Raw genomic sequence first — 20,079 nt, forward strand, 5'->3', positions numbered from 1 at the left:
AGACCAGCTAGGAAGCTATGAACTTGCGAGAAAACACTGCAAGGATGATCCTATGAATGGACGGAATATATGCTATTTTGTTCCTAATTCATGTAGAATAGGGTGAAGCGGCGATGACTAAGATTAAACCAGAGGAGATGCTGTCTTGGTAACTTTGTGTTGAACTCACAAATGATGCTAAGTTTGCATAACATTGCATCATGCAGCACTCTTTCTGTGGCCGTTTGTTCTGCTCACAATGATTGTTATGTCATCTTCCGGCTACATTGATCCATCCTCCATTCCTGCTATTGTAAAAATGTGTTGGAATTTCTGCTGGTGAGTTGGATTGCTGCAGGACACGATCAGCTGTTTGCGGTCTGTGTCTGTGTTGTCACAACCGATTTGAAGTTTGTGCTTGTTATTTTGGGCCCCAGAATTCCTACTGTCAGAAGTTAATGTTCGCTTGAGCTTATTCAGCACTACTTATCAGTCGAGGCCAACACTTTCACAGTTCTGCTGCAACAAATAATGGATTCTCAGTCATCAGGGAAACTTTCCATCCACTGGCATTACACGGCTCATCACATGACTGCTTACAAAATTTAGAAAGAAAAAAAAAAGAGAGAAGAAAATTGTACAACATGCACACACTGTCATCCAAAATCGCAAATTGTGGCACATGAAGCTTGATATTGCATAAAAACTGCCACCTCAATGATTTCATGCTGGCAATAAAGCGTTGCGAAGGCAGGCATCGCAGATCATGACAGCCTTCGTTCCACAGTCCACTTAGAAGTGGATCGCTCAAACTAATTTATACCTTGTTAGGACCAAAAAGATTTGGTCGTTAATCAGGTTCTGTCACTCTGTCAGGTCATACGAAGGTTAGGCACTGCACTGTACTAGTAATGGCCACCAATCGCTGACATTGTACGGTTAGTCAAATATACGAGTCCTGCTGGATTGTATTCTTATTCTCTACTCAATAGAAAGGACTGCGATCTCGTTTTCCAGTCAATCTCCGGCTCTTTGGGGACGGTGATGGTTCTTTACCATAGACACCCGACCTCATCTCTGCACAACAAATTCAAAAGTGAAACTAAGCAAAGAAAAGAAAAAACGTCAACGTAGGCAGAGCAGAATTCATTGAAATGCAGATCAGTGAAACTTTTTATTCACCTCGCTCTCTTTTAAGTTCCTGGTCTAACTCTTCCTTCCACTTCCTTTGTATTTCCGAAAAGCTGAAGCTGTCAAAAATAGTTTTTAACTGTTAGAATATATGCTGTCTAATACCTCAGGAGCAAAATACCCCGTTAAATAAGTGAGGGAGCTTTTCTGCTATAAAAATTGAATTGCTGAGTTCTATCTATATTTTCTGCACGAGCATATTTGCAAAGGAATTTAATCTTTCACACTATAAGCAATGTGCTTTGCTCAAACCTTGGATTGTCTTCAGTATCATCATGGACCTGGCCATCAAGTTTGTTGAGTTCAGGTGAAGCTATTTCTCTCAAGACACGACTGCTCTCCACACTGCTTCTTGAGAAGCGCCTTGTGCAACTCTTGGGACTGGCATTTTTCAGATTAACACAAATTGGCTCTAAAGCTGCACCACCCACCATCTTTATTGCTCGAGGGGGTAACTGGGGACTAGTTATATTGCTTGCTCGGCAAACATCACTACCTCCTTGAGAAACTCCAGCATTCACTGTGTTGTAGAACTCATATAAAGGTGTCTGTAATTTCTTTAGATCTGTGGCCTGTTAAGAATGAAACGCTTATTAAATGAATTACTGTTTACTAGTAATAATAAAAGGGCTGGAAATGCAATGCCACAAATATAATAAACACCTTTTCCTCCAGAAATTCCTTTATTTTTGATTCTGTAAATTCATCGTCCTCTTCACAGCTTCCCTCGCAAGGGAAAGTAAAGTCATTTTCTGACATCTGACTTCCTGCGAGTTTGGCTAATCCACCAAACTCCCTTGACTCGATAAATTGTTGCTCTGGGCTTATGTCAAGTTTGCTTTCCCATTCATCGGGTTCAGACATAGGATTGAAGCTCTGGAATTGGCAGAAACATCACACAGCTGTAAGGACACCACTTAGGCGATTTAAAATTTAGCAGTGACACTAGCCAAAAGTAAAGCCTCAAGTGAAAATTTAGAATAGCTTGTTCTCTTACAGATCCAACCATTGGGACATCATCTTTGTCAGCAAACTCACAAATGTCATCATCATTGCATTGCAGATCCCATAATGGCCTGGTGTCTGATGACTTGTAAGAATTCAGATTGCGTAGCTTGCCAGGGCGACTCAAGTCCCTATTGAAAAGTTGAAGTTGCTCAGTATAAAACTGAAAGCAGACAGTCTACCAAGTTCAAGAATACATATTACACAAGGAATCACTTACGAGTCAACAGTAGGCACTACATAAGAAGGAAGCTCGTTTTTGGAGGTTTCCTGTGAGTACTTAGTTGTTTAGATTGCTATTTTAGGTCAAAGAAGTGAGAAAAGAGAATGAAATTAGTTCTGATAATCGAACCTTGGGTGCAGCATGATTAAGCTGACAAAAATCTTCCAATACTCCTGTAACAAATGGGTGCTGCAAAAATATTTTTAAGGTGTTGCTCTTCTCAAAGTATAATACTGTGAAATGCCACTGTCATTAGTGCAGGAAATCTATTGTGCAATACCTGCAACAAGTCTGATGCAACAGATCTCATTTCTGGTTCCCTGAAATAAGATAGTGAATGTGCTTGAGAGTGGAATCATTTATGAGTGGAGTCTTTTATGATTTACAATTTCCAAAAATGGGAAAACTATACTGATTTGTCTGGGCCATAAATTTACCAATGATCTCTAAAGATGTCATGTATCAAGTATCAACAGATGTTGATTGGACAACACATCATTACCTCACAGATAACAAAATCGGTGCTAGACCTAGAATCCAATGGTCTTATTCTATATGCTCTCCATTCTTTAAAAAAAATTGTGTTTGTACATGTGCATACTTGTTAAGAAAAAGCTAGAGATCATCACATGCTTCATTGAAATTGTGCCCAGCTTTAATCTTAGTCACCAATGAATAGAGAATTAAGTCTTGTGGTGAAATGAAGGTTTAGTAAATGATCTAGAGACACTTTACAAAGATGCATCCATGCCTCTCCTCGAAACCCTATGGCAACAAGTGAAAAAGAACACCTTTTTCGCATTCAAGAGATCAAAGTATGTAACAAAAAAGAAGTGAAACACACAAATACTTAAAAAGAGTTTGCAGCACAAGAATACCCCATGCTGAGCAAACCAGGCAATGTAAAGATCGAAACTGTCACAAGGGCAAATCAGTGTGATAATAAAGCTGTAGTATATTCCATTCTCAGATTATTGATGCATTTAACTTCTGCAAATCTAATATACAACATTAACTAGTTTTTACTATCATGCAAAACAGCTATGCAAATAAATCTACTATGTCCTTTTCAGATGTCATCCTAGACAGTGGGTATATTGTTTAGTTTACATTATGCAAATGGAAATCTAGTATTGTACCTTTGGTTTAAAAGTGTGTTTGTGATAATTTCAACAAAGGTGTGTAATTTTTTGTAAGTTACTTTTTGAATATTTCGGTAATCAAATTTCAAAAGGCGTGATGGATAAGTCTCTGTGGCATCTTTGACAGCATCTAGGACTAGTATCTAGGACAGCATCTTAACATCTAGGACTAGCATCTTGGCATATGCTTGATATCTTGGCATATGCTTGGCTGGCTAGCAGCCTATAAATATGTATCCCTAACCCCTTAGGTTGACATGGCATTTTGTGTGAGAAATAAACCAGAAAATTGCCCCAACTCCTAGTGTCATCCTCTCTCGATGAGAGTAAGAATTCTACTACTACCAAAAGTAAGAATTCAGCGACTAACAACTGGTATCGGAGCCGTACTATCCTGTAGCCTGAGCATCTCCAGCTCATCTCATTTCCCAGCCACGCAACAGCCCCAGCTGGGAGCAGCAACAGCTCCGGCCACTCCTACTCACTCCTCTCCCTCTGCGTTGAAGCGGCCCTCTCCCCACGCAGCAGCCTCCCGGTAGCGTGTCATGTCCGCAGGGCAGTCTCAGCGCTCGGTCGCTTCGAGCAGGAAGCCGAACTTGCCGCGGCAGAGACCGCTGCGGCGGCGGCATGGGCGTCGAGGCTGGCACCGGCGGAGCTGGCAGCAGCCAGAGCGGAGGCGGAAGCAGCGGCGGCGGCGGATGCAGTGTGTGCAGCGGCAGCAGAGGTCGAGGCTCTGCGCGGCAGCATCAGCAGCTCCGTTTCTGCTGACGACAGCGCCGATGCGGACCTCGAGCTGCTGGGGAGGGAGGCAGCGCGAGCGCGGGCGGCGCAGTGGGCAGCCGCGCACGCCCACGAGCGCGGCGGCAGCCCAGACAGGCACGGACGCGCCGGCGGTGCTCCTGGAGGAGGCGCGCACGGCAACGGTGGCAGACGGGTCGATGGAGAGCGCGGCCTTCACAGACAGCGTGGCTCTCTCTCCCCGGATCGATACCGTGGTTACCACGGGCTCCAGGCTGTTGTCAGGGACGTCGGCCTCGGCGGTGGGTGGCCTACTCTCACTAAGATCAACTACGTCGACTGGGCTGCGGTGATGAGGGTAAAGCTCCAGGTGCGGCACATGTGGGAGGCAGTCCGGTACGGCGACGTCGACTACGACTAGGATTGACGAGCGCTGGATGCCCTCATCGCTGCAGTCCCGTCCGAGATGCAGTTCTCGCTTACCAACAAGCGGACTACCAAGGAGGCTTGGGATGGCATCGCTGCGGCACGCATTGGCAGCGACCGCGCCCGCAACTCCACATTGCAGGCACTTCGCAAGGAGTGGGAGAACCTAGCCTTCAAGCCAGATGAGGACGTTGATGACTTTGCTCTCCGTCTCAACACTCTGTTGCAGAAGATGGTGCAGTTCGGCGATGACACCTACGGCGAGGAGAGAGCTATCGAAAAGCTCTTCCGCTGCGTCGCCGAGAAGTACAAGCAGATGGCTCGCTCGATCGAGTCTCTACCGGATCTCTCCACGATGTCGATCGAGGAGGCAATAGGTCGCCTCAAGGTCGTCGACAGCGATGAGCCACAGTCTCTGTGCGCCTTGCGCGGCTTGCCACGCTTGCGGCCGCTTGTCGCGGAAGAAGGTCGTCGACAGCGATGAGCCACAGTCTCTCTCAGGGCCCATCACCACTGGCGGGAAGCTCCTTCTCACTCGGGTGCAGTGGGCTGCCTGCCAAGGTGACCGGAAGAATGGGGAGCCTTCTTCCGCGACAAGCGGCCGCAAGCGTGGCAAGCCGCGCAAGGCGCACAGAGACGCCCAGGCCGGGGCACGAGGACGTGCCGAGGGTGATGCCCGCGGAGGCACCCAGGGCGGCGCCGACGGCAAGCACAAGCCGGCACGAGACGACACCTGCTGTAACTGCGGCCAGCTTGGCCATTGGGCCAAGGACTGTCGACAGCCACGACGCGGCCAGGCCCACGTCGCACAGGCGGAGGAGGAGCCGGCTCTGTTCATGGCACATGCAAGCATCGAGCTACCTCCAGCGGCACCGGCCGCAGCGGCTCTCCTCCACCTTGACGAGCCAAAAGCACACGCCCTCCTCGGCGACGGCTCCGGCAACGACAAGACTGACGGGTGGTACCTCGACACCGGCGCCACCCATCACATGACAGGTCGACGGGAGTTCTTCATCGAGCTTGACTCTAGCGTCCGAGGCTCCGTCAAGTTTGGGAATGCCTCCGGCGTGGAGGTCAAGGGCGTCGGCTCCGTCATCTTCACCGCCATGTCTGGTGAGCATAGGTTGCTCACCGGACTCTACTACATCCCCGCGTTGAGAAACTCTATCATCAGCTTAGGACAGCTAGATGAGAACGGTTCGTGCGTGGTGGTTGAGGATGGAGTCATGAGGATTTGGGATCGTCGTCGCCGCCTTCTTGCCAAGGTATCCAGAAGCGCAAATCGACTCTACGTCCTTAACATGCAGATGGCACAACCCCTCTGTCTCGCTGCTTGTCGGGATGACGAGGCGTGGCAGTGGCACGAGCGCTTCGGGCACCTTCACTTCGAGGCCCTAAAGCGGCTCAGTGCTACGGAGATGGTGCGAGGCCTGCCGTGCCTCGACCATGTGGAGCAGCTCTGCGACGTCTGCGTGTTGACGAAGCAGAGGCGACTCCCCTTTCCCCAGCAGGTGAGCTTTCGAGCCAAGGAGAGGCTCGAGCTTGTGCACGGGGACGACTTGTGTGGCCCGGTGACACCGGCCACACCGGGAGGATGACGCTACTTCCTGCTGGTCGTCGACGACCTCTCCCGCTATATGTGGGTGATGGTCCTCGGTAGCAAGGGAGAGGCTGCGGACGCCATCAGGCGCTCGCAGGCTGCTGCGGAGGCGGAGTGCGGCCGCAAGCTGCGCGTGCTGCGCACCGACAACGGCGACTGAATTCGCGTCGTACTGCGCTGATGAGGGCATTCAGCGCCACTACTCCGCGCCGTACAGCCCGCAGCAGAACGGTGTCGTCGAGCGGCGCAACCAGACGATTGTGGGGATGGCTCGGGCCCTTCTCAAGCAGAGGGGGATGCCGGGTGTCTTCTGGGGAGAGGCGGTGGTGTCGGCCATCTACATCCTCAACCGCTCGCCTACCAAGGCGCTCGACGGCAGGACGTCGTACGAGGCTTGGCATGGGCGTAAGCCGGCGGTCTCCCACTTGCGGGTCTTCGGCTGCCTTGCGTTCGCCAAAGAGCTTGGCCACATCAGCAAGCTCGACGACAAGAGCACTATGGGAGTGTTCATCAGCTACGCGGAGGGCTCGAAGGCCTACCGCATCCTCGACTCGAAGACACAACGTGTGCGTACGGCGCGCGACGTTGTGTTCGACGAAGGACGAGGATGGGCGTGGGACAAGGCGGTGGACGATGGCTCGGCTCCGACGTACGATGACTTCACTGTCGAGTACGTCCACTTCGAGGAAGTTGGGGGAGTAGGCAGCTCTTCTTCAACGAGCGCGTCTACCCCAGTCCCCGAGCCTCCACCGTGATGGATAAGTCTGGCTGTTGTGGTCTTTGTGGGGCTGTTGTGGTCTTTGTGAGGCTGTTGTGGTCTTTGTGTTTTTAGGACAGCATAGGACATCATCTTAGACTAGAGGACAGCATCTAGGACAGCATCTTAGCCTAGCATCTAGATGATAGCATCTTAGCATCTAGGACAGCATCTTAGACGTGCATCTTAGACTAGCATCTTGGCATATGCTTGGCTGGCTAGCAGCCTATAAATATGTATCCCTATCCCCTCGGGTGGTATGGCATTGAGAAATAAATCAGAAAATTGTCTCAACTCCTAGTGTCATCCTCTCTCGATGAGAGTAAGAATTCTGCTACTTCCAAAAGTGAGAACTCAGCGACTAACAAGTGGTATCAGAGCGCGGCGGCGGCGGAGGTTGAGGCTCTATGCGGCAGCATCGACAGCTCCATTTCCGCTGACGACACCGCCGACACGGACCTCGAGCTGCTAGAGAGGGAGGCAGCGCGAGCACGGGCGGCGCAGTGGGCAGCCGCGCACGCCCACGAGCGTGGCGGCAGCCCAGACAGGCGCGGACACGCTGGCGGCGCTCCTGGAGGAGGCGCGCACGGCGGTGGTGCTCCTGGGGTAGCCACGCACGCCCACGAGAGTGGCGGCAGCCCAGACAGGCGGGGACGCGCCGGTGGCGCTCCTGGAGGCGCGCACGGCGGCGGCGCTCCTGGAGGAGGCGCGCACGGCAACGGTGGCGGACGGGTCGATGGAGAGCGCGGCCTTCACAGGGAGCGTGGCTCTCTCTCCCCTGATCGGTACCGACGGGTCGATGAAGAGAGCGGCCTTCACAGGCAGCGCGGCTCTCTCTCCCCGGATCGGTACCGTGGTTACTACGGGCTCTAGGCTGTTTGTCAGGGACGTCGGTCCGACGGTGGGTGGCCTACCCTCACCAAGACCAACTAGGTCGAGTGGGCTGCGGTGATGAGGGTAAAGCTCCAGGTGCGGCCCATGTGGGAGGCAGTCCGATACGGCGACGTCGACTACGACCTAGATCAACGGGCGCTGGATGCCCTCATCACTGCAGTCCCGCCCGAGATGCAGTTCTCGCTTACCAATAAGCGGACTGCCAAGGAGGCTTGGGACGCCATCGCTGCGGCACGCATCGGCAGCGACCGCGCCCGCAAGTCCACACTGCAGGCACTTCGCAAGGAGTGGGAGAACCTGGCCTTCAAGCTAGGTGAGGACGTTGATGACTTTGCTCTCCGTCTCAACACTCTGTTGCAGAAGATGGTGCAGTTCGGCGATGACACCTACGGCGAGGGGAGAGCTGTCGAAAAGCTCTTTCGCTGCGTCCCCGAGAAGTACAAGCAGATGGCTCGCTCGATCGAGTCCCTGCTGGATCTCTCCACGATGTCGATCGAGGAGGCGATAGGTCGCCTCAAGGTCGTCGACAGCGATGAGCCACAGTCTCTCTCGGAGCCCATCACCACTGGCGGGAAGCTCCTTCTCACTCAGGAGCAGTGGCTTGCCAGCCAAGGTGACCGGAAGAAGGGGGAGCCTTCTTCCGCGACAAGCGGCCGCAAGCATGGCAAGCCACGCAAGGCGCGCAGAGACGCCTAGGCCGGGGCACGAGGACATGCCGAGGGTGATGCCCGCGGAGGCGCCCAGGGCGGCACCGCCGGCAAGCACAAGCTGGCACGAGACGACGCCTGCCGCAACTGCGGCCAGCTCAGCCATTGGGCCAAGGACTGCCGACAGCCATGACGTGGCCAGGCCCACGTCGCACAGGCGGAGGAGCCGGCTCTGTTCATGGCACATGCAAGCATTGAGCTACCTCTAGCGGCACCGGCCGCAGCGGCTCTCCTCCACCTCGATGAGCCAAAAGCACACGCCCTCCTCGGCGACAGCTCCAGCAACGACAAGACTGACGGGTGGTGCCTCGACACCGGCGCCACCCATCACATGACCGGTCGACGGGAGTTCTTCACCGAGCTTGACTCTAGCGTCCGAGGCTCCGTCAAGTTTGGGGATGCCTCTGGCGTGGAGATCAAGGGCGTCGGCACCGTCATCTTCACCACCATGTCTGGTGAGCACAGGCTGCTCACCGGAGTCTATTACATCCCCACGTTGAGGAACTCCATCATCAGCTTGGGACAGCTGGATGAGAACGGTTCGCGCGTGGCGGTTGAGGACGGAGTCATGAGGATTTGGGATCGTCGTCGTCGCCTTCTTGCCAAGGTATCCAGAAGTGCAAATCGACTCTACGTCCTTAACATGCAGGTGGCACAACCCCTCTGTCTCGCTGCTCGTTGGGACGACGAGGCATGGCAGTGGCACGAGCGTTTCGGGCACCTTTACTTTGAGGCCCTGAAGCGGCTCAGTGCCACGAAGATGGTGCGAGACCTACCGTGCCTCGACCATGTGGAGCAGCTCTGCGACGTCTACGTGTTGACGAAGCAGAGGCGACTCCCCTTTCCACAGCGGGCTAGCTTTCGAGCCTAGGAGAGGGTCGAGCTTGTGCACGGGGACTTGTGTGGCCCGGTGACACCGGCCACACCGGGAGGACGACGCTACTTCATGTTGCTCGTCGACGACCTCTCCCGCTACATGTGGGTGATGGTCCTCTGCAGCAAGGGAGAGGCTGCGGACGCCATCAGGCGCGTGCAGGCTGCTGCGGAGGCGGAGTGCGGCCACAAGCTGCGCGTGCTGTGCACCGACAACGGCGGCGAATTCACGGCTGCTGAATTCGCGTCGTACTGCGCTGACAAGGGTATTCAGCGCCACTACTCCGCGCCGTACAGCCCGTAGCAGAACGACGTCGTCGAGCGGCGCAACCAGACGGTTGTGGGGATGGCTCGGGCCCTCCTCAAGCAGAGGGGGATGCCGGTGTCTTCTAGGGAGAGGCGGTGGTGACGGCCGTCTACATCCTCAACCGCTCGCCTACCAAGCCGCTCGATGGCAGGACGTCGTACGAGGCTTGGCATGGTCGTAAACCGGCGGTCTCCCACTTGCGGGTCTTCGGCTGCCTCGCGTTCGCCAAAGAGCTTGGCCACATCAGCAAGCTCGACGACAGGAGCACTCCGGGAGTGTTCATCGGCTACGCGGAGGGCTCGAAGGCCTACCGCATCCCCGACCCGAAGACACAGCGTGTGCGCACGGTGCGCGACGTTGTGTTCGACGAAGGGCGAGGATGGACGTCGGACAAGGCGGTGGACGACAGCTCGGCTCCGACGTACGACGACTTCACTGTCGAGTACGTCCACTTCGAGGGAGCTGGGGGAGGTCTTCACTGAGTACGTCCACTTCGAGGGAGCTGAGGGAGTAGGCGGCTCTTCTTCGACGAGCGCGTCTACCCCAGTCCCCAAGCCTCCACCGACCCCGACGCCTGCTACTCCGACAGCACCACGCTCTCCAGCCAGGACCTCGGCTGCGATGAGTTCTTCGCCGGCTCCACCACAGCTGACAACACCATGCACTCCAGAACCGACAGGCACCACTCCGGGCGCGTCTACTCCACCACCAGCTCGTGTCGAGCACGGCCCGGTTGAGCTCGCTACTCCGCTGCGGTATCGTACGATGGAGAACCTTCTCGGCGACCAGCCGGTGCCGGGACCGGTGCCTCACGACCTGGAGGCGCAGTTGCACCTTGCGTGTGACGACGGCGAGCCTCGGTCGTTTGCAGAGGCCGAGAGACACGCGGCATGGCGCGCCGCGATGCAGTTGGAGATGGATGCGTTTGAGAAGAACCGCACCTGGGAGCTTGCTGACCTTCCTCGTGGTCACCGCGCGATCACCCTTAAGTGGGTGTACAAGCTGAAGAGGGATGAAGCTGGTGCCATCGTCAAGCACAAGGCTCGCTTGGTGACACGAGGTTTCATGCAGCAGGAGGGGGTCGACTTCGACAACGCCTTCGCTCCCGTGGCACGGATGGAGTCCGTGCGACTCCTCCTTGCGCTAGCTGCCCAGGAGGGCTGGCGTGTTCATCACATGGACGTCAAGTCGGCGTTCCTTAACGGCGACTTGAAGGAGGAGGTCTACGTGCACCAGCCGTCGGGATTTGCGATCCCCGACAAGGAGGTTAAAGCTCTAGTTTGGTTTTGGTGAATTGATGAAACCCTAAGTGCTAACCTAGTTTATCAAGTGGTCATGACATAGGTAGCACACTTCAAGTAAAAGAAGCTAATGAAGATCATAGCATGACAATGGTGATGGCATGGCGATGATCAATGACTTAAACTTGAAATGAAGAAAGAGAAAAATAAAAAGCTCAAGGCAAAGGTATAAATCATAGGAGCTATTTTGTTTTAAGTGATCAAGACACTTAAAGAGTGTGATCACATTTAGGTTTGATAGCCGTACTATTAAGAGAGATGAAACTCGTATCGGAATGCGGTTATCAAAGTGCCACTAGATGCTCTAACTCATTGCATATGCATTTAGGATCTAGTGGAGTGCTAACACCCTTGAAAATATTTGTGAAAATATGCTAACACATTCGGCGCTTTTGGAAAAATGAAATGTCTATTTTCTATTGCGCCGGATGCAAAATTCTTAGTGATTGGCACATTTGAGCAAGGGTGAAGAAGTTAGAGTTGAAATGGAGTTGATCGAAATGATGCTGGCGTCGGTCTACTGACCGGACGCTGGGTCACTCAGCGATCGGACGCTGAAAGGCTGCGTCCGGTCGAGCTGTCAGACGGCACAGTGGGTAGGGTTGAGCACCGGACGCTGGTCTGCGTCCGGTCAAGGTGGACCGGACGCGTCCGGTCAAAAAAACATGCCTCGGGGAGCTTACTGGAAACGACCGGACGTTGGGGCTTCAGCGTCCGGTCAGTTTTGACCGGAGCGTCCAGTCAGCTTCGTAGCCGTTGGAATCTGACGAACAGCGTTTGAAGCTGGTGACGCGTGGCGTCCATCGGGCGACCGGACGCTGAGGGCCAGCGTCCGGTCAGTATGACCGGAGCGTCCGGTCAGAGCGCGTTTTGCCCAGTGAAGGGGTATAACGGCTCTATTTGATTGGGGCTCTATTTATAGCCCCATGGCCGGCTGTGGCTCACATCTTTGGCCATTTTCATTAACATAGCAACCTTGTGAGCTAAGCCAAAGCCCTCCCACTCATCTACATCATTGATTCATCATCATAGTGAGATTGGGAGTGATCCAAGTGCATTGCTTGAGTGATTGCATCTAGAGGCACTTAGTGATCGTGGTTCGCTGCGGATTTCGCTTGTTACTCTTGGTGGTTGCCGCCACCTAGACGGCTTGGAGCAGCGAGGATCGTTGAGCGGAGGTGGTGATTGTCTCCGGCTCCGATCGTGGTGATTGTGAGGTGTTCTTGACCTTTCCCCGGCGGAGCGCCAAAAGGTACTCTAGTGGATTGCTCGTGGCTTGTGTGATCCTCATCTTGTGTTGGTTGTGCGGCACCCTATTGAGGGTTTGGCGTGTGAAGCCAATTAGCGCGTGAAGCTCCAAGTGAGTGAATCGCCATAACGAGGACTAGCTTGCCGGCAAGCAAGTGAACCTCGGTAAAAAATCATTGTGTTCATCATTGATTCCAAGGTGATTGGTCATCATTGTTATTCATCTTCGTGATTGATTGGTTCATTCATCTACACGGCAGTATAACCCTCTTGATCACTCTCTTTACTTTACCGCAAACTAGTTGACAAGCTCTTTAGTGTAGCTAGTTGTGAGAGCTTGCATGCTTGGTTGGTGTGGCTCTTTAGTTAGCCTTTGAGAACACACTAACATAGGGTAGTGTCATTGCTCTTGTGTGAATTAACACTATCTAAACTAGATTTGTGGTAGGTGGCTTGCATTTTGAGTAGGCTAGCGCAACACTCGCTTCGCCTCATAATTGTCTAACCATTTGGTTAAGTGTTGTTGTAGAAATTTTTATTAGGCTATTCACCCCCCTCTAGCCATTAGGACCTTTCAGGAGGGCAAGGTGCTCCACCTGCGCAAGGCCCTCTATGGCTTACGGCAGGCACCGAGGGCGTGGAATGCCAAGTTGGATTTCACGCTAAAGGGGTTGGGCTTCGAGCAAAGCCCGCACGAGGGGGCCATCTACCGACGGAGCAGTGGAGGTAATGCTCTACTGGTGGATGTCTACGTCGACGACTTGGTGATCACCGACACCAAGGATGTGGAGGTGGCGGCATTCAATAAAGAGATGAAGGCCACCTTCCAGATGAGTGACCGGGGGCCTCTCTCCTTCTACCTGGGAAACGAGGTGCACCAGGATGACTCTGGGATCACGCTTCGACAGACCGCCTACCCAAGCGCGTCGTTGAGCTAGCTGGGCTCACCGACTGCAACCCAGCTCTCACTCCGATGGAGGAGAGGCTGAAGCTGAGCCGCGACAGCACGACGGAGGAGGTGGACGCTACGCAGTACCGGCGTCTTGTGGGGAGCCTTTGCTACCTCGCTCACACACGGCCAGACCTGGCATTCTCCGTCGGCTACGTTAGTCGGTTCATGCAGCGACCGACAACGGAGCGCCAGCAGGCTGTGAAGAGGATCATCCGCTACGCTGCGGAGACTCTCGACCACGGCCTCTACTACCCTAGGTGCCCTAGGGCGGTACACTTCGTCGGGTACAACGACAGCGACCACGTCGACGACAGCGACACCAGCAAGAGCACGAGCGGGATCCTCTTCTTCCTCGGTAAGTGCCTCGTTAGCTGGCAGTCGGTCAAGCAGCAGGTGGTGGCCCTGTCCAGCTGCGAGGCCGAGTACATAGCGGCCTCCTCCGCTTCGACTCAGGCGCTCTGGCTCGCTCGACTGCTTGGTGATCTCCTCGGTAGAGACACTAGAGCGGTGGAGCTCAGGGTGGACAACAAGTCCGCTCTGGCCCTGGCAAAGAACCCCGTCTTCCATGAACGCAGCAAGCACATCCGGGTGAGGTACCACTTTATCCGAGGTTGTCTTGAGGAAGGGAGCTTCAAGGCGAAATACATCAACACCAAGGACCAGCTTGCGGACCTGCTCACCAAGCCCCTTGGGAGGATTAAGTTCCTTGAGCTCTGCACCAGCACCGGGATGGTTCAACTTTCCCACAAGACGACGCACAAGACTTAGGGGGAGAATGGCTGTTGTGGTCTTTGTGGGGCTGTTGTGGTGTTGTGGTCTTTGTGGGGCTGTTGTGGTCTTTGTGTTTTTAGGACAGCATCTAAGACTAGAGGACAGTATCTAGGATAGCATCTTAGACTAGCATCTAGAGGACAGCATCTTAGCATCTAGGACAACATCTTAGACTAGCATCTTGGCATATGTTTGGCTGGCTAGCAGCCTATAAATATGTATCCCCAACCCATCGGGTTGGTATGGCATTGAGAAATAAACTAGAAAATTGTCTCAACTCCTAGTGTCATCCTCTCTCGATGAGAGTAAGAATTCTGCTACTTCCAAGAGTGAGAATTCAGCGACTAACACACCGACCCCGGCGCCTGCTACTCCGACAGCACCACGCTCTTCAGCTAGGACCTCGGCTGCGATGAGTTCTTCGTCGGCTCCACCACAACCGGCACCACCACGGACTCCAGCACCGGCAGGCACCTCTCCGGACACGTCTACTCCAACACCAGCTCGTGTCGAGCACAGCTCGGTTGAGCTCGCTACTCCGCTTTCTCACGACGAGGAGCGCATCGACGTGTACCACGACGGCGAGCCGTTGCGGTACCGTACGATGGAGAACCTTCTCGACGACCAGCCGGTGCCGGGACTGGTGCCTCACGACCTGGAGGCGCAGTTGCACCTTGCGTGTGACGACGGCGAGCCTCGATCGTTTGCAGAGGCCGAGAGACACGCGACATGGCGCACCGCGATGCAATTGGAGATGGATGCGGTTGAGAAGAACCACACCTGGGAGCTTGCTGACCTTCCTCGTGGTCACCGCACGATCACCCTTAAGTGGGTGTACAAGCTGAAGAGGGATGAAGCCGGCGCCATCATCAAGCACAAGGCTCGCTTGGTGGCACGAGGTTTCGTGCAGCACGAGGGGGTTGACTTCGACGACGCCTTTGCTCCCGTGGCACGGATGGAGTCCGTGCGACTCCTCCTTGTGCTAGCTGCCCAGGAGGGCTGGCGTGTTCATCACATGAACGTCAAGTCAGCGTTCTTTAATGGCGACTTGAAGGAGGAGGTCTACGTGCACCAGCCGTCGGAATTTGCGATCCCCGGCAAGGAGGGCAAGGTGCTCCGCCTGCGCAAGGCCCTCTATGACTTGCGGCAGGCACCGAGGACGTGGAATGCCAAGTTGGATTCCACGCTAAAGGGGATGGGCTTCGAGCAAAGCCCGCACGAGGCGGCCATCTACCGACGGGGCAGTTGAGGAAATGCTCTGCTGGTGGGTGTCTACGTCGACGACTTGGTGATCACCGGCACCAATAATGCGGAGGTGGCGGCAATCAAGGAAGAGATGAAGGCCACCTTCCAGATGAGTGACCTGGGGCCTCTCTCCTTCTACCTGGGAATCGAGGTGCACCAGGATGACTTCGGGATCACGCTTCGACAGACCGCCTACGCCAAGCGCATCGTTGAGCTAGCTGGGCTCACCGACTGCAACCCAGCTCTCACTCCGATGGATGAGAGGCTGAAGCTGAGCCGCGATAGCACGACAGAGGAGGTGGATGCTACGCAGTACCGACGTCTTGTGGGGAGCCTTCGCTACCTCGCCCACACACGGCCGGACTTGGTATTCTCCGTCGGCTACGTTAGTCGATTCATGCAGCGACCGACGACGGAGCATCAGCAGGCTGTGAAGAGGATCATCCGCTACGTTGCGGGGACTCTCGACCACGGCCTCTACTACCCTAGGTGCCCTGAGACGGCACACTTCGTTGGGTACAGCGACAGCGACCACACCGGCGACATCGACACCAGCAAGAGCACGAGCGGAATCCTCTTCCTCCTCGGCAAGTGCCTCGTTAGCTGGCAGTCGGTCAAGCAGCAAGTGGTGGCCCTATCCAGCTGCGAGGCCGAGTACATAGCGGCCTCCACCGCTTCGACTCAGGCGCTCTGGCTCGCTCGACTGCTTGGTGATCTCCTCGGCAGAGACACTAGAGCGGTGGTGCTCAGAATGGACAGCAAGTCCACTCTGGCCCTGGCAAAGAACCCCGTTTTCCATGAACGGAGTAAGCACATCCGGGTGAGGTACCACTTCATCCGAGGCTGTTTGGAAGAAGGGAGCATCAAGGCGAGTTATATCAACACCAAGGACCAGCTTGCGGACCTGCTTACCAAGCCTCTTGGGAGGATCAAGTTCCTTGAGCTCTGCTCCAGGACCAGGATGGTTCAACTCTCCCACAAGACGACGCACAAGACTTAGGGAGAGAATGATGGATAAGTCTCTATGTGGCATCTTGGACTAGCATCTAGGACATCATCTAGGACTAGCATCTTGGCATATACTTGGCATCTTGGCATATAGCATCTTGGCATATGCTTGGCATCTTGACATATGCTTGGCTGGCTAGCAGCCTATAAATATGTATCCCCGACCCCTCAGGTTGGCATGGCATTTTGTGTGAGAAATAAACCAGAAAATTGCCCTAACTCCTAGTGTCATCCTCTCTCGATGAGAGTAAGAATTCAGCGACTAACAAGGCGGACACAAAAACCAAAGTTATGAGTTATGGTAGTAGCTTTATCTCCATATATAATTGCAAACATAACTGATCAGCTAAAGTATATCACCAATAAGTTATAAAACAAGCACTGCAACAAAAGGCTTCTTATGTTTATTTACAAAGATTGTATAAGCTGGCAGTAGACATTCCTGAGTATAACAAGTTTCAATATTCGACTACATGTCAAAGCAGTTGGTATTGCATTTTCGTTTATGATAAGGAATACAGCACTAGTTATCATTTATCGAGACAGAGGTATAAAGCATCAGAATTGTACTTTTGTAAGCATTTTAACAGAAAATCCTTGGCTTCTGTAGAGAGATGTTCTGGTATCGGTGGGTGTGATTTTGTTGTCCCAACATAATAAAGAAGAGAAACCTGGAAATATTTAGTGAAGGTTAAGAATAATCGATGTCTACAGCTTCCATGAGATAAACAGATTCTGCAAATTACCTCTTGATATTCGTGGCTCCATGGGGGTTTGCCTGTTGCCATTTCAATTACCGTGCACCCAACACTCCAGATATCAGCAGAACTGCACCAATGGATAATAAGTATTAATTTAAAGGATAACAAAGTTTGAAGCAACAGAAACTGTCCTATCTACTGCAAACCATAAGCCACATATACTCATGCAACTAATTTTGAGCAACAAATTAACATGAAAACTTAGAGAACATATGCACAGGACTTTTCCATTAAGTAAATGAACTACAAATGTGGTTCAATTACACAGAGAAAATCAAAATTAGCTAAATAGATGGGCGTACCCAGTGCAGAGAGCTCCCGCTCTGTGCGGGGTCTGGGGAAGGGTGTCAGTGGCAAGCCTTACCCTCACCTGTGCAATGCAAGGAGACCGCGACTCGAACCCGGGACCTTCCGGTCACAGGCGGTAAGACTCTACCGCTTGCACCAGGCCCGCTTACACAGAGAAAATCAAAATTAGCTAAATAGATGAATGCAATATATTTTATTATGGAAACACAATGCAGTTACCGAGCCCTTAGTTCACAGAGATCATATGTTATTCTTAATTCTTAAAACAATACCCACAGATGAGGTGCAAAATTGCTTTTTCTAATACACATTGATGAAGACAAAAGAGATTCATGGGCTTACCAATTGTGACCGCTTCCAACAATGACTTCTGGTGCCATCCAATATGGGGTACCTTTCATCGTCTTGGCAGCAGTTGCAGTTGCCTAGCAGAAGACAAGCATGGAAATACAGTTGTATTGAAGGATAAAGCACATGATATATGATAGACGGATGACCGAGGGTAAAAGGTCATGAATGAATGATTAACATAAAAGCAAGAGACAGGAAAATGTTTCTGTTTTCACCCTTTTAGATGCCTCACATGGTTTTATGTCTTTGTGACAGGTTGTACTACAATTTCGTTTTGTCATTTTATTGGAGCATAAAACATTGATAAACTATATGCAAGTTTGAAACTTAGGACATTTTTAAATAGTGTTAAATTTAGACCCGCCACATCGTAGAGCGGCTTCAAATGACAAAATTAAACAATGTAAGGCACATTTGGAAATTAACTGATGTGTCTACTTACCAACTTTTCTACTTGCTTAGATGCTCCAAAATCTGCTAACTTAATGCAACCTTTGTTATCAACAAGTATATTTGCGCCCTGGAATATGACAAAATAACAAGTTACATCATCAAAAGCAATTATGGACACACAATTTGTATAACAGGAGAAATTTTCTTGCCTTTATATCCCTGTGTATGATTCCATTGCGATGCAAATATTCCAGTCCATGCAAAAGCTGTTTAGTATATTTCCTGATGACCTGATAAAGAAATAAACTGAATCAAAACATACTCTTCACTGGTCCACTCATCAAAGTAACAGTACATACATAATATGTAATACTTACAGCCTCCGGGAATGATCCAAGCCTCCCAAGTAGTGACTGGATCGAGCCTCCAGGAACAAATTCCAGCAGAATATTTAGTGTGTTTTCCTCCCGCGCCGTCCCAATATACCTCTGATCAAACAACACCACATAGATCAAAAACCGCAGCTAAAAGAAAGGCCAACAATGTTAAATGGCAATGTGCTTACAACAATATTAGGGTGGGAGAGGTTCTTAAGCATCTTCACTTCGTCCTCGAGCTCCCTTACATGTGCCTAGTCAAAAAGACCCCCGTATAAGCATTTTAGAGTGGAATATGTAAATAGTTAAATCGAATTTGAACAAATGGGCAAAAGATAAAAGTCAAAGCATTGAGAGCAAAAGTACTCACCTGGGCCTTCTCTCTTGTCGCGTTGCTGCTTCCAATCAGAACCTGCCACGGACAAAACAACACGAGATCCATCAAATCGCCCAAAAAGTTTCCTCGGTTCAAAAGTCCTAGCTTCGAGATGGAAGCCTACCGACCTGCTTGACAGCGAGGAGCTCGCCGGAGTCGAGGTCCATGCCGAGGTACACCTGCCCGAACGCGCCACTCCCGATGAGGTCGCCCTTCCGCCACCGGATCGGCGGGTTCTCCTCTCCTCCGCCGCTTCCTTCTCCCCCTACCCTGCCACATCCGTCGGAGGCCGAGGCCGCGGCCACGAGCGGGGGCGGCGACGGCGACGGTGGCGGCAGGAGGCGGCGCGTGGGCGAGGCGCCCTTGGCCGCCATGCCGAGCAACCCCATCCCTCGCGACCTGCGTAGGCGGTTGCTGATCCGCTCCCTGAGGCCCCCAGCACCGCCCGCCGCGGCAGACGAGGAGGAGAGAGGGGGGGAGGGCTCGTCGACGGCAGCGGCGCCCGCGCGGAAGGAGATGGAGCGGCGCACGGAGTCGAACAGCTCGTGGAACCCGCCGCCGCCTGCATCGTCGCGCCGCATGGTGTGCCCCGCCGTCGGCGGCGACGAGCGGGGTGGGTTTGGGGGATCGGATCGAGTGGAGGATTGGGGATTCGGCGGAGATTCCTCTTTGCTCCGTCGCTTCTCTGCGCTGTGCCGCTGTGGCTCGGGGATTTTGAAAATCTTGGGGTGGGGGACTTGGGGTTGGACGGAAATGACCGTCCCGACTCCCGACCCGACCGTTGGGACGGGACTAGGGATGCACGGGGATTTGGGTTTGCGGGCATAGTGGGCTTAAAGGCTTTGCATAGGTGGCCCAAATCTCAAAATGGACCCAAATAGTCCATGAATGGCATACCACATTCATAAGCACACACAACACAGACCACGAGATTTTTTCCCCCAGATAATGGAAGAATATCCAGTTTCATTGAATCAGACTAAATTTATTGGGTAATTATACAACACAATCACTTATAGAATTTGACCAGTCCCCAAGATAATCCTACGACAAAAGTAATGAAAATTATCACTGGCGGAGAGTACCACTGATGAAAAAGCCAATGCAATAAACTTTTGTCCACACTCTGAATGTTCCTCATCAAC

The 20,079-nt window shown here is 52.7% G+C and overlaps 1 protein-coding gene across 1 annotated transcript; it reads right to left on the reverse strand.

The window, feature by feature from the left end:
- Positions 1 to 529: 529 nt before the first annotated feature.
- On the reverse strand, positions 530 to 19,627 carry LOC136473390 (mitogen-activated protein kinase kinase kinase NPK1-like). Its single transcript, XM_066471039.1, has 17 exons — positions 19,063 to 19,627; positions 18,929 to 18,970; positions 18,747 to 18,812; positions 18,559 to 18,669; positions 18,391 to 18,471; positions 18,231 to 18,308; positions 17,780 to 17,862; positions 17,114 to 17,195; positions 16,938 to 17,038; positions 2,679 to 2,718; positions 2,528 to 2,587; positions 2,396 to 2,445; positions 2,168 to 2,306; positions 1,834 to 2,046; positions 1,423 to 1,742; positions 1,162 to 1,229; positions 530 to 1,056 (listed from the first exon to the last, which is right to left on the reverse strand). Exons 1-17 carry the CDS (start codon positions 19,513 to 19,515, stop codon positions 965 to 967), a joined length of 2,079 nt encoding a protein of 692 aa, XP_066327136.1. The 5' UTR covers positions 19,516 to 19,627; the 3' UTR covers positions 530 to 964.
- Between the last annotated feature and the right edge of the window lie 452 nt (positions 19,628 to 20,079).

Source organism: Miscanthus floridulus, chromosome 8, assembly GCF_019320115.1.
Source record: "Miscanthus floridulus cultivar M001 chromosome 8, ASM1932011v1, whole genome shotgun sequence".
Lineage (NCBI taxonomy): Eukaryota > Viridiplantae > Streptophyta > Magnoliopsida > Poales > Poaceae > Miscanthus > Miscanthus floridulus.